The sequence below is a fragment of the Molothrus aeneus genome, chromosome 2, assembly GCF_037042795.1.
Source record: "Molothrus aeneus isolate 106 chromosome 2, BPBGC_Maene_1.0, whole genome shotgun sequence".
NCBI lineage: Eukaryota > Metazoa > Chordata > Aves > Passeriformes > Icteridae > Molothrus > Molothrus aeneus.
In genome coordinates, this window is record NC_089647.1 from 76,547,883 (window position 1) to 76,560,675 (window position 12,793).

At 42.3% G+C, this 12,793-nt stretch overlaps 1 protein-coding gene across 1 annotated transcript; it reads right to left on the reverse strand.

Moving 5' to 3' along the window:
- Window positions 1-11,181: 11,181 nt before the first annotated feature.
- On the reverse strand, window positions 11,182-12,156 carry LOC136571205 (2-oxoglutarate receptor 1-like). Its single transcript, XM_066571534.1, has one exon. The coding sequence runs from the start codon at window positions 12,154-12,156 to the stop codon at window positions 11,182-11,184; it is 975 nt and encodes a 324-aa protein (XP_066427631.1).
- Window positions 12,157-12,793: the final 637 nt, after the last annotated feature.

Below are 12,793 nucleotides of genomic sequence, written 5' to 3' on the forward strand. Positions count from 1 at the left end.
GAGGGATGCTGCTTGCCCAGGCACTGGACATGCTGTTGACTTTATCTTCTGCTGGTGGCTCATTAGTACCTTTCAGACCAGCAGTAGTCTCACAAATGCTTGGCTAGGAATGCTTTAGAGGATTTTTTTTTTTTTAATAAAATTAAGTAATTAGTCCAGGAGCTAATTAAACATAGCATTTGGTTTTCTACAGTAGCACATGAATCATAAATTAGAGGGCAGGATTAATTCATCTCTTGGTGACAAATCTGGTAGCTGACATGCCATGTTGGGGGCAGACACAGATACTTATTTGAATAAGTCATGGGTAGAAGATACGTGCATTAATTATCCTATGACAGCTGCAGCCACATTCAACAAAACATTTTTCTGCCTAGAATAAGGTAAATAAACTCTCTTGCTCTGAGGGATGCTTTTGGCTTGGTGCTTCCCACACACCTGAGAAGCACATCTGATACCCAGTGCTGCTGGTGACTGCAAAGCACGGGGAGGAACAAGCCCTGGTGAAACTTCTTAAATGGATGAGCAAGGATGCTGGCATTAACTGGGAACTACCTGTGTTGGTGTTCATCACTGCTCTGGTCCTTCTTCCACTGACCTTGTCAACAGGTCAGCAGTTAAATACACTGTCTCACTGGTGAGGCAAGAGCTGGCAGGGGTGGTCCCAGTCAGCTCCAGTGCCATTAGTCTGTGTCAGAAAACCCTCTGCCACACTAGTGAGGGTGGCAGCGGTGTGGCAATATTTATAGACGTGCATACTTTGTGACAAATGACCAGTGCCTTGGCAATGAAAGCTGAATAATAAAAAAATCTTCATCCTAAAAGAAAAATAAAATGGATCACACAGGTATGCAAGCAAAATGAAGGCAAATCTGAAAATAAAGGGCTCTGGGAAAAAGAAGAGTTTTCCAGTACATGAATTTTGCAGGGAAGGGAGGGATGATGAAGCTGGCAGGGAGATGACTGGTGGCTGTCACAGCACCTAGCCATGACAGGATGGCAGTTCAGACCCTGTCCCCCTGCAGGGACTGTGAGATAGGGCTGTTTGCAAGAGATAGGCTGAAATGCCCTTGGCCTCACCAAAGTGAGATCAAGGTCTGGGCTTTCCAGTGTGTTTTGAGGGTGATGTATGTATACAGGTCACCTGAATGTATAATACATTGGGAGAGGTTGCCCAAAGAATCTGTGGATGCTCCATCTCTGGAAGTGTTCACAGCCAGGCTGTGTGGGCCTTTGAGCAGCCTGGTCTAGTGAAAGGGGATGACCTTTGAAAGTCCCTTCTAACCCAATCATTCCATGATTCCCCAGTGTTGTCTGTGCACAGATATGTAAATGGACACCCAGACACCTGGATAAGAGATTCCATAGGTGCTTCATGCCAGCTGGCTTAGGAGGAAACAAGTCCCTTTGGGCATGCCCGCCTCCTTCCACTGACTGGAGGTAGGTCCCAGAGGATGAGCTCAGAGTGTAGGTAAGAGCTGGGGATAGATAAGGAGAGGGTCCTTCCTCCCTCAGCCATCAAGGGTATCTGCCTTTCTGCTCTTGCTGGCGGAGGGGTGTAATGTTTTGGCCACTGATTTTCCATGCTCTGATCTGCAGGCACCTTTTAGGTCCTGTGGAAATTCCTTTTTGAGGTTCTCTTGATGGGGAGACTTTTTAAAAGTTTTGTGTTAGAATTGAGAGATGAATGGGATTTTTGGTTTTTTTTTGGTCTTTAGGTTGTTGTTTATTCTTTTTTTGATTCATAGTTTAGTACATTGTTTACATATTAGATTTAGTGTATAAAGAGAATGGTACTAAAAAGTTATGAGATACACAGGTTTAAGGTTTTTTAAAATTATTTTAATTAATTTTTAGAGCTTTTTTATTAATAATTAATTGTTTGTTCATGCAACATCTGCATTGTGATTGTGGCTCTTTCTAACCAATCACTCTGTGCTACCAGCATTGTAGAAAAGGGAGTAGATGAAGAACAAGAAGGAGATCAGGCAACACCCAGAGTCCTCCATCTTGTCTTCTATCTACCTCTATACTAAAACCCCAAAACTCTAAGTTTTTCACCCTGTGATAAACTACACTACTATCTATATCACACACTCATAGATTCCAATTCATCCCAAAGTCTTGGAATTTTTCTTCATGGATGAAGGTTAAAAGTAGTGTTCTCCTGGGAAGCAAGACCTGTCAGGACAGGGAGAGAAATATTCCCTGTGCCCTGGGTTCCAGCAAGGTCCCATCCTCAGCAGATGGATTTCCTTGGGTCATTGCAAGGAATCCCAGGATCTGCTGGGCTGAATTACGGAGGACTCTGTCCAGCTTGTGACCTCTCAAGAGTACCTAGCATGGAAGAAGAGCACAATTCTCTTCAGGAAACAACATTCTAAACAAATTGGGAAAAATGATCAGAATAACCTTTATTTATGAGCCCTTATGGGTGTCTGAATAAACTTAGATTATGAGAAGCTAGGGCAGCTTACTTAAATATGGATCCTGTCAGTAGATAAGGAGCTCTCTAATCTCCTCCTAATTTGTTGCTATGGTTGGTAGGTATGTCTTTGTAAATTTTAGAGGACCAAGATAATATTGAATGGACAGTATAAAAACAGCTGGATCAGCAAGACACAGTGAAAGCTTCAGGACACAAGGAATAAGCCACATACATCCCTCTATAGCTCTGTCCTCCCTGCCCATCTCACAATGTTTGGTTAAGCTATTATGTAAACAATTATTATTGTGTACATGGAGGATATTTTTATATCCTCCATTGCTTGGATACAGCTGAGACAAATTTTCAGTTGTGTCAGTTTTTAACTATACATGTAGCTTAGAGATTACTAAGTATTAGGAATGAGCATTAATGCTTGTCAGAGCAGGAGCAGGTTCCACAGGTGGTGAAGATATCTCTCCAGCAGCTGTCATCCTGCGGGCTGCCATTCACTTTAATCTCCCTGACACCCATATTTCTCAGGCACTTGGCAGCCCCTCAATTTCAGTGCTGAAAATTATGTGCTTCAGAACTTTCATGAAGAAATTTAATAGTTTGGTTACATTACAGGGAGGAATCTATCATAAATTGTATTTCTGAATTTCCTTAATATTTTTTTAAATTACCCATTTAGTGTGTGAGTCACAGTGTGTCCCATCTCAGAGCTATGGCAATTTAAAGGTGTCTAATGAGAAATCCTTTTGGGACAAGCTACTCTAAGGGCCATTCAGAAAACTTCTCCAGCCAATTCAAAAAGTTTGGAGGGATACAGAGCAGGGACAGTTCAAATGTGCACAAACAGGACTTGGGCATAAATACCCTGTGGACAGCTTCACTCTGTGTGTGTGTGGGTGTGTGTGTACCTGCACCTGTATTGACACACAGGAATCTTTCTTTTCTTTCTTTGTGATGTCCCTCTGTCTGTTTATTAATTTTTAAATAAATTTTCATACAGTTTTTGGATCCTGTAAGGTCTTTTTAATTTTTTACTCCAGCTTTTTTCCTCTTATAACTCAGCAGGCCCTTTTTCTTTAGCTGTAGAAAGAGCTCCAGTCATCCTTCCCAGTTCTGTTCTTGCTCTTCCTTAGTGTCCAAAGCCAAATCCTAGCACAGTCCCCTGCCTTGGCCTGAGCTTACTTCCCCATGCAGCAGATTCCTATCAGCACCTGGCTTGCTCAAGAAAATCAACCCTTTAAATGGTGAGAATTCCCTGTGGATGTGTGCAAAGAGTTAGTGGGATGCTCCCTGAGGGCTGGGGATGGGGGCAGAGTAGCCCAACTCTCATGTACCACATATTTGAGCCAAGTCTTGTCCTTGAAAGTTTTTACATTTATTTTTATCTCTTCATGGTTCTATGTATTCAATTATATATTCTCTCAATATATAGAATACATATTGAGGGCAAATATAGTATGTCCTTTATTATTTTCTATGTAACTGTAGCCTCTCACTTAGGCAGACTTCTTAAACTAGGTTACCTGAATATGATGATCCAGAGAGCATTTTGAAAATTCAGTGTAGTGCCCTGCACAAATACTTCTAAAAATTGTAACAATATCAAAACCTACACCTTTTCTTTTTGCCAAACTTTTCACAAGAAATAACAATCAGCCTGCAGATAAGACACAGTGGACCATTATCATTGTGCCAAAGCCTCAGCATAGAAATCAGAAGCAGGGACACCATTGACTCCCTGTGCAGGCACTTCTAAGGCACAGTTCATCTGACCCACCTGGTGGGGGATAATTGGTCCCTCCAAGCTTTCAATTCTGCCAACTGACTATAAAAACCCTCTAGACAGCTGTCTCAGAGCTAGGCCTTTATGTTATCTGGAGCTGGTTGAGGACATTTTAACCAGAATGACTACTGGGAAAAAAAAAAAAAAAGAAGAAAATTTAAAACAAAAGGGATAAAAGACAATTTTTTTCTCCCAGAGGAGAAAAAAACAGATCCTTTATAACATAGGTCAAAAATAGTCACCTTAAGAGAGCAGTGAAGCTCAATGTAATGTAAATTGTATATTTAAGCAGGTCAGATGAGAATATTCTTTGTGTTCTGCATATGTGAATGAGCCTAAACTGCTGGGATGGTAAGACACACTCAATTTTGCAGTGGAGAAATAATGATAATCAATTTCAATAATCTTGAAATACAAATATATAAAGAGCAAAATTTACATCAAAATTTACACAAGCAAATACCCCAGACTTGATTAGCCTGCCCTTGAACACATATCCAAATCCATTTTACTACACAACATTATAATTTATCACACAGTAAAATACATCTATTTTCTATGGGAAAAAAAAGAAAAGATATATAGCTTTAGGTGCTATTGATATTAGGTATAAATAAAAAGCATACTTAAAGAATGGTCTTCAAATTAGCAGTGAAATCTTACTAAATTGTATACAGCAGAAAATTATACCTGAAAATCACAAAACACTTTTAAACTGCTTGAGAGGACTTTGTGCATTGCTGCAATTACTTTTGTAGCAGTTGCTTTTTGTCCTGAAAAGGGATTTCTGTTCGGCTGACTTCTGTTCTCAGTGTCACACTACTTTTATTCTACAAGAGAGAAAAGGGACAAGTAAAATGCATATTCATATCCAGAGGAAGAGTCTCAGGCACAACATAGTGCTGTTGCTTTAAAAGAGTTGTATTTTTGCATCAGGCACTGCTTCCCCCTGCATTTGTATCTGCATATGTGTGTTTATGTGTCTCTAAACGCACAAATGATAAGTAGCTGCATCGTTTACATTTTTATGGCTCAAGCCCTTGATTGAATTTTCATAATGCCAGGAGGGCCCATTCGGGATTCAGGTCCTGCTGTGCAAATACTTGCTAAGACATCTGCCCCAAAGAGCTTGTAACTCTAAGAGGATAAAATGTGGCAGGAGAAATAATTAGGGGGAGATGCAGTGACTCTCTGTGGTTACATGGGAGGGTCATTCAGCTACAGGATCAGAACAAGTCTTTGTGCTTGTCTGGCACTGATTTATTGGTGAATCAGCGGCACCATTCTGGTTTTTATCCTGGGCTCACAGCCAAACTGTCCCTCTCTCTTGTGCTCAAACCACAGCATCAGGATGTCCCCAGCCACAGCTCAGCTGCACAGCAATATCAGCCTCTTCCAGAGAAGACCCCCAATGCCATAAATCAGCCCTCATTTTCCACATGCACATTTCAATTCATATAAGGAAAATATTTTGCTGTTGTTGGGATTCTTTTTGAGGTAGGAGTGAGAAAGAAAACATTTCCATGCTATGGGCTTGTTTCTCCATCACACCTAAAAGGAAGGGCAGGTAAGAGGAAGCTCCCAAACCTCTATGTCTTTCCCCAAGGGGACATTACAAGGAACCACCAAGGAGAAGTGAGTTCTGGCACGTCTCCACATGCCACCCTTCCTAGCTCTACATGTCCACCTTCCTCAATGCTCCCAAAACATTCCCAGACGTTTTCTACAACCTTCCCAAAACACCAGCATCTCTGTGCCTCAAGTCCAGACCCTGATCTCCAACATGCAGCTGTAGCTGGGCAGGGAAGGAGGAATGTTGTCTTTGGATCTGGATCAAGGTGACATGAAAAGCAACTCATGGGAACATGTCTGGACCCCCACCCCTCTCTGGGGCCAGGGTCATTCTGAAAATCAGATACCTGCATTTGGTCAGGACAGGAAGTGTTGGTTTGCACTGGTGATTCTTGCAGAAATTTTGTTCCTCTGTGTTTACATTAGTTGTCAGCCCTGCTGCCTTGGGGATGAGCCAGATCATGACTGCTGATGCACTCAGTTCAGCCCCTCTGTGGGTAATGGAGGAGAATCATGATGGTACAAGTGCAGCCATTTGGCCAGTTTCTCCCATGTTTTCGTATCTCTGGTGAGAAACTGCCCAGCTGATCAGAAGAGTGAGCAAAACAGACTGCTTTCTTAAGGCCTGCTCAAGTCACTTCTGAAGATAAGTAGGAGCAAAACCTTCTATTGTGGTGGTGATAGGCAGCAATGAGAATAAATGCTGCAAATTGGTGTGATTGTCCACTATACCTCCTTGGTGGAATTATGTAAAATTCAGAAATCCCTCACATGATCATTTTCTGCTGCTATACAAAACAATTATTTTTTATGGTCTCAAGAAGTGGGCCCATGGGAAGCTCGAGTTTCAACAGGGCCAATGCAAGATGCTACAGCTGGGTTTAGGCAGCCTCCAGTACCAACACAGGCCGGGGTATTAAGATATTGAGAGCAGCCCTGCTGAGAAAGATTCGGGGTGCTGGTTACTGAGAGGCTAGACATGACCTGACAATGTGAGCTGGCAGTCCAGCAACCCAAATATATCGTGGGCTGCACCAAAAAACTGTGGCTAGCAGGATGAGGAGGTGATTCTCCCCCTCTACTCCACCCCCATGAGACCCCACCTGGAGTGTTGGTTCCACCTCTGGGGCTCCCAGCATAAGAAGGGTGTCGACCTGGGAGGTGTCCCTACTGATGGCAGGTTAGACTAGGTGGCCTCTAAAGGTCCCTTTCAACACAAACTCTTCTAATAATGTATTTCAGTGTTGTCACCATCCCTGTCAACCTGGCCCAATGTATTATAGGAATTTGGGAAGGTTTTAGACAAGAGTTTCAAAATGTCAACATAATTTGTGGTTAATGCCTGAATGCCTGTGCAATGCCTGTGGCCAATTTGTGCTAATGCCTGTGGCTAATGTTCTCAACCTAGTGCATGTGCTTTCTTTAGTTAAGTCATCCCTGCCTCTGTCCCTCAGGGTTTGCATATGCAAACCCCTGAGCAGCCACAGAGGTTGATGTTTGGGTAGGTAGTTTTATAAAGTGGAAATCCGCTGATGGATCTGTGGGGAAATTCTAGGTGCTCATTTACATCCAATTTGTACATGTAGAACAAGAAAGGTTACTAGCAGTCATAGTTTTTCAGTACAGTGCTTATATAATGGTATGTATAATTGAGGTTCAGGTTTACTCCTTGGGAATGAACACAGCTGATAAATTGGCATAAGCTTCTTGTCCTCCACCTCTGATGCAGGACCAAAGAGAATTTTGTATGTCCTTCCTTGTGTGGTTACACTTCTAAACCAAGTGCAACCATATGACTTGGTTTTGTGGGTTGGTTTACAAAGTCTTTGTTTGAAGGGCCTTCCCTCCCCACAGCTGTGCTGGGCAGCTGGACCCATATATCCTGCTTTTGTGGGATCTGCAGAGGTATCCCAGAGCATAAGCTGCCAGAGAAATATGAAAACTATGTTAAAGAAGCAAAAGGAAAATGTGTGTGTATCATATTAATTCAGAGAAGATGAGAGTATCATCAGAGTTGATGCGGGTTTTTCTCCCCTCCCCGTTTCATTGTCCCTTCTGCCCTCCCACACACACACAAGTCATTGGAAAGTACAGGGCATTTCATTAGGTAGGCTTGGACTATCTGTTGGGCTCTTTAAGAATTCTTAAATGGACATTTCTGTCTCCTCAGAAGTAGGGATCAAATGAAGTTTGTGCACCTTACAAAACCAGCCTTGTTCTCTTCTTCAGAGGCACTGTTGCAAGGTCCTGGAGCCCCATGTTGCTATCAGGGTATGCCAAAAATCTGAGTATCAAGATATGGCAGCAATCTGCCACTGTCATGCTGAAGGCAGCACCTGGTCTTCTCTTTGAAATGGTTTCTCCCTTGTTTGTGTAAAAATATTCACAAAGTTGTGGATGCCCCATCCCTGGAAAATATTCTAGGCATCTTCCATTGATAAAAAGAGTACATAGCCTGGATGTATGAACAAATAAGTGTGCTGAGTAATTGATCCAGAAAACTTCAAGTAGAGCTGAAGAGGGGCTAATACAGAGCTTCATTTAAAGTTAAAAGCAAAACCTACCAACATATTGTTGCAAAACCAGAAGCAGTTCCTTTTCTATCCCAAACACCAAAAGAACCAGACTCCATATTGCAGATATTAAGGTAGGACTTGAGTGAATAAAACTTAGGTGTTGATATGCACTACAGGCTGAAAAGATAATGTACAAGCCTGATTTTACTTAAAAAAAAAACCCCAAACTTGGTGGTTTTTTGCTAGAATAACATAAAATGAAAAAACAGCTAAAATGCCATGTTCATCATTGCCTTCATCATTGGTGTATCTGCTGTGTCTGGTGTCTCAGGAGCAAGTGCTTGAGAGCAGCACTGCAAGTGTAGTGCCCCTCCTAGAGTGTTAAAATCAATGCAGCATGTGTTGTGACAGGCTTTTTCTTTACATCTTTTGGATGGTTGCATCATGCAACATCTCTAATGGCTAGCTCCCTTCTTCACCCTAAGACCTCATCCACAATTTGAGGCTGGACAGTGGTCTCAGGGGAAATCATGCTGTGCTGCGCAGAAGTTTTTGAAGTCACCTTGATGAGTAGCTAAGGGTGGATTAAAATACAATGGCCTATTTTGGGAGCAAAATGGCTTCCTCCTCTGATTTCTGACAGAATATTTTCTTCACAGGCCATCCTCTGCCCTAGCCCAGAGAAATGCTGTTGTTCCTCTCCCCATCTTGCTCCTTCCTATGTCAGGGATGGTTTCTTAGCTCCTCTCCCTCCCCCAGCAAGCCTGCTGATTTCTGTTTGCTCTTGTTCTTCCCAAACTGGCTGTGGGATAGGCTGGAAATGGGCTCCTTATGCCACAAGGGAGTCACAGGCTGTTTGCCAGTCACTCAGACATGAGCTTAAGGGGGGTGGTGCCCTAGTGGTCTTGGTCTGGTGTCACTTGGAGAGCAGCCCATGCAAAGAGGGGTTGAATAAGGAGAAGGGTAGCATGAGAAGCTTGAGGCAGGACATATTCCCATTGATTAATGGATATTTTGGGGTAGAGAGCAAAAGTAATGAAACATGAAATAAGGCTGTTATAAAAATGTGTTGTAGGATTCACTCTGTGATCATACTTTTGGGCTCTGAATATTATGTTGCTAATATTTTTGTATCGCTGTTGGCCAGGATAGTTCAGCTGGTACTGGGACCTCACTAGATAGATCTTCAAGTATTGGACTCACACTTTGCTACAAGTTTATTTTCCCCCCCTGAGACAGCCTATATTGCCTGTAACATATGCTATTACTTAAAGCTGTTCCTTATTGGTGTGACCAAGAAGAGCTTCACTGAATAATGTAATGGGCAAAAAATATTTGGATTTCCTATGAACTGTGGAAAAGGATTTGGTGGTAGTGGTGAATGAAAAACAAACCAGCAGTGCATGCTCACAGCCAGCCATATCCTGGGCTGCCTCAAAAGAAGTGTGGCCACCAGGAGATTCTGCCCCTCTGCTCCACTCTCATGAGACCTGGAGTGCTGTATCCAGGTCTGGAGCCCAAAACTGGATAGAGTCCAGAGGCAAGCCATGAAGATAATCAGAGGGCTGGAACACCTCTTGTATGAGGAAAAGCTGAGAAAGTTGGGGTTGCTCAGCCTGAAGTAGAGAAAGTTCAAGACAACCTGATTGCAGCCTTTCAATGCTTAAACGGGGGCTTATAGGAAAATTGGGAGATACTTTCAGTAGGCACTTTACCAATAGGAAAAGGAGTAATGGTTTAAAACTGTAATAGGGCCTAGATTAGATATAAGGAAGAAATTTTTTACAATGAGGATGGTATAACACTGTCACAGGTTGCCCAGAGAGGTAGTGGATGTCCCACCCCTGAAAACTTTCAAGATCAGGCTTGACATGGCTCTGAGCAGCCCGGTGTAGTTGAAGATGTCCCTGCTCATTGCAGGGGGACTGACTCTGTGGCCTTTAAAGGTCCCTTCCAAGAAAAACTGCTCTATGATTCCACAGACTCTATATCAGTAGTGTGGAAAATCCTTGTGAGAATGATCTTGTATTGCCCCGCCATCACTCTTCAGGCAGTCACTAAAGGCACTGAATGGAGCCTTACTGTGTAAGCTGCACTTTTAGCAACCTCTGGAGAGTGATCCATCCCAGTCAGTGCCAGAGCTGTGCCTCAGCTCTTTAAAAGCAGGCATGAACATTTGGGTCTGTGTCTGATCTACTTACCTTTTGCGGTCAGTGGAGAGAAACAGGCACTTCTAGGTCACGATTCACCTTGTCCAAACGCAAACATCAAGAATAATTCAGTGGATCATACTCTAAAACAGCTTATTTCTTTCCATTATAATGGAAAATTATAAAATGAGGACAAGGTGATTAGCTATATGCATACGCCTACCCTGTCAATGTCTCCAGGGAGGTGAGATGAACCACTTCCAGGCCTAAGACAGGTTTTGATCTCCAGAGGGTTTTACCCCTCTCCATGGCTTAGGAAGAAAGTCAGACAGGTCTCTAGCTCAGACTACACTTATATTTTAAGTTAATACAATTAATTTAGGATTACTCCCATCCTGAATTTATATCTGCTACTAATAGACTAGTATTTTTTTCCAGAACCGCCCATTCTCCAAAAGAGCTACCATGGATTCAGGAAGCAACCGCAGAAACATTTCTGAGAAGTTTCACACTTTATTTATTAGTATTTTACTTAAAACTTTTTATTTTTAATAATAGATTTTCTCCTTTGATGATCAGTTGGTAACACAGAACAGATTGACTCTCCTTTGACACTAACTGGGTTAACCTGAGTACTCTAATGGCAGGGAGGTTGTGTCTGGCTGGTTGAGGGCAGGTTTCAATCCTTCCTCCATAAATGTTAAATTGCATCAATCTCTTCTACTTCAAACACTTGTTTGTCCAAAACTTGAAGAGTGAGAGTATTGCCTGCTGGAAATTATCTCCTGACACTACATAGAGCAGCAAATTTCCAAAAGTATTTAATGCTGCTAAAGGTTTAGTTATAATAAACATTAAAAGGATAATTTTCTTCAAGTGGCAGCTAACTGGCTGTACTCGGAGCTCCAGATGAATCCCCTTAAAGACATGGAAGGGGAGGAAGCACACATAGAAGACCAGCAAGAGGAGAACAGTGAGCCTGCGAGCCTTTTGTTTGTAGCTAGCCTGTGTGTGCAGCCCAGTGGCCAAGATGCCAATGATGAGCACGTAGCACAGAGTCACCGTCAGCAAGGGCAAGAGGAAGGCAAACACAGTCAGTCCCCAGTTGTACCAGCGACTTGTGACAAAGTCCTCAGCAGCAACCAGGTCTGGGCAGATGGTCTTGTTCTGCCTGTCACTTGGGGAAATCAGGATGGCCAAGGGGCTGAGGGCCACCAGGGAAATCATCCAAATGACTGCGCAAGTCACCACTGCCCATCTCCGCTTCCGAAGAAAAAGGGATTTCGTTGGGTGCACAACTACCAAAAAGCGGAAGATGCTGAAGCAGCTAAGGAAGATAATACCACTGTACATGTTGAAGTAGAAACAAAACTGAATAAACTTGCACATGAAGTCTCCAAAAATCCAGTCATTTTCATTAGCATTGTAGTGTATAAAGAAAGGAAGTGTGACTACATACAATAGGTCAGTGATAGCCAGGTTTAACATAATGATGGTGCTACTTTTCCAGGGCCTCATCTTAAAACAGTAAACAAAAATTGTCACGATGTTTCCTGGGAAGCACACCAGGAAGATGAGACTGTAAAGGATGGAGACATACAATTTCACCTGGTAGAAATTTTCATCCTTGCAACTTGTCAATAGGTCTGCAGGGCTGGGCTGAGTAGTACAAGTGCTGGTACATTCAGATGCCATGTTTGCAGAAGTCTCCTTAAGACAAAAATCAGACATTTAGTTTTAATTGGTTTGTTGGAAAAATGTTGTCAGTTAAACCTTTTGTTGCTGGAGAAATTGAAAATTTGAGAAGGCACAGTAGTGAGTGGAAATGAGGACTTGCTAATGTACCCAGTCTGACCTAGATAACACCATTGAAATGTTTAATTTCACCTTTTCCTCTCTTTTACATTTAATTTTGATAATTATTAATTTTACTCTTTATTTGTTTAGCCTCCTTCATTGAAGAAGACAATTGCTGCTTATCTGCAAATCTTCAGGAGTAGGCAGCACACATTTAGAGAGCTAGAGGGAGTTTGGGCTTAGATTTTGCAAGTGAACTAGTCTTAACCTTTCAGAAAGTAGAACCATATCCATATATTATCTTCACCACTCTGAGCTAATCAGTGTTTTGTGCTCGTGGAACAGAGATGTCATTCTGCTTTCATGAAAGCCAAACAATGTTAGGTTTAGTTACAGATCTCAGGACCTGATGCTCCTATAACCTGACAGATTGTTCCCTGAACGTGATTTTATTCTCTTGGAGTCCTCAGAGTATAAAACTAGTACAAACGTTTTGATTTGGTGTTTTGGAGGGTTGTTTTTAGGGGGAGAGGTG

Bases quoted from the DNA above. Each gene is read 5' to 3' on its own strand.
- LOC136571205 (XM_066571534.1), bottom strand. From the start codon at position 12,156: ATGGCATCTGAATGTACCAGCACTTGTACTACTCAGCCCAGCCCTGCA.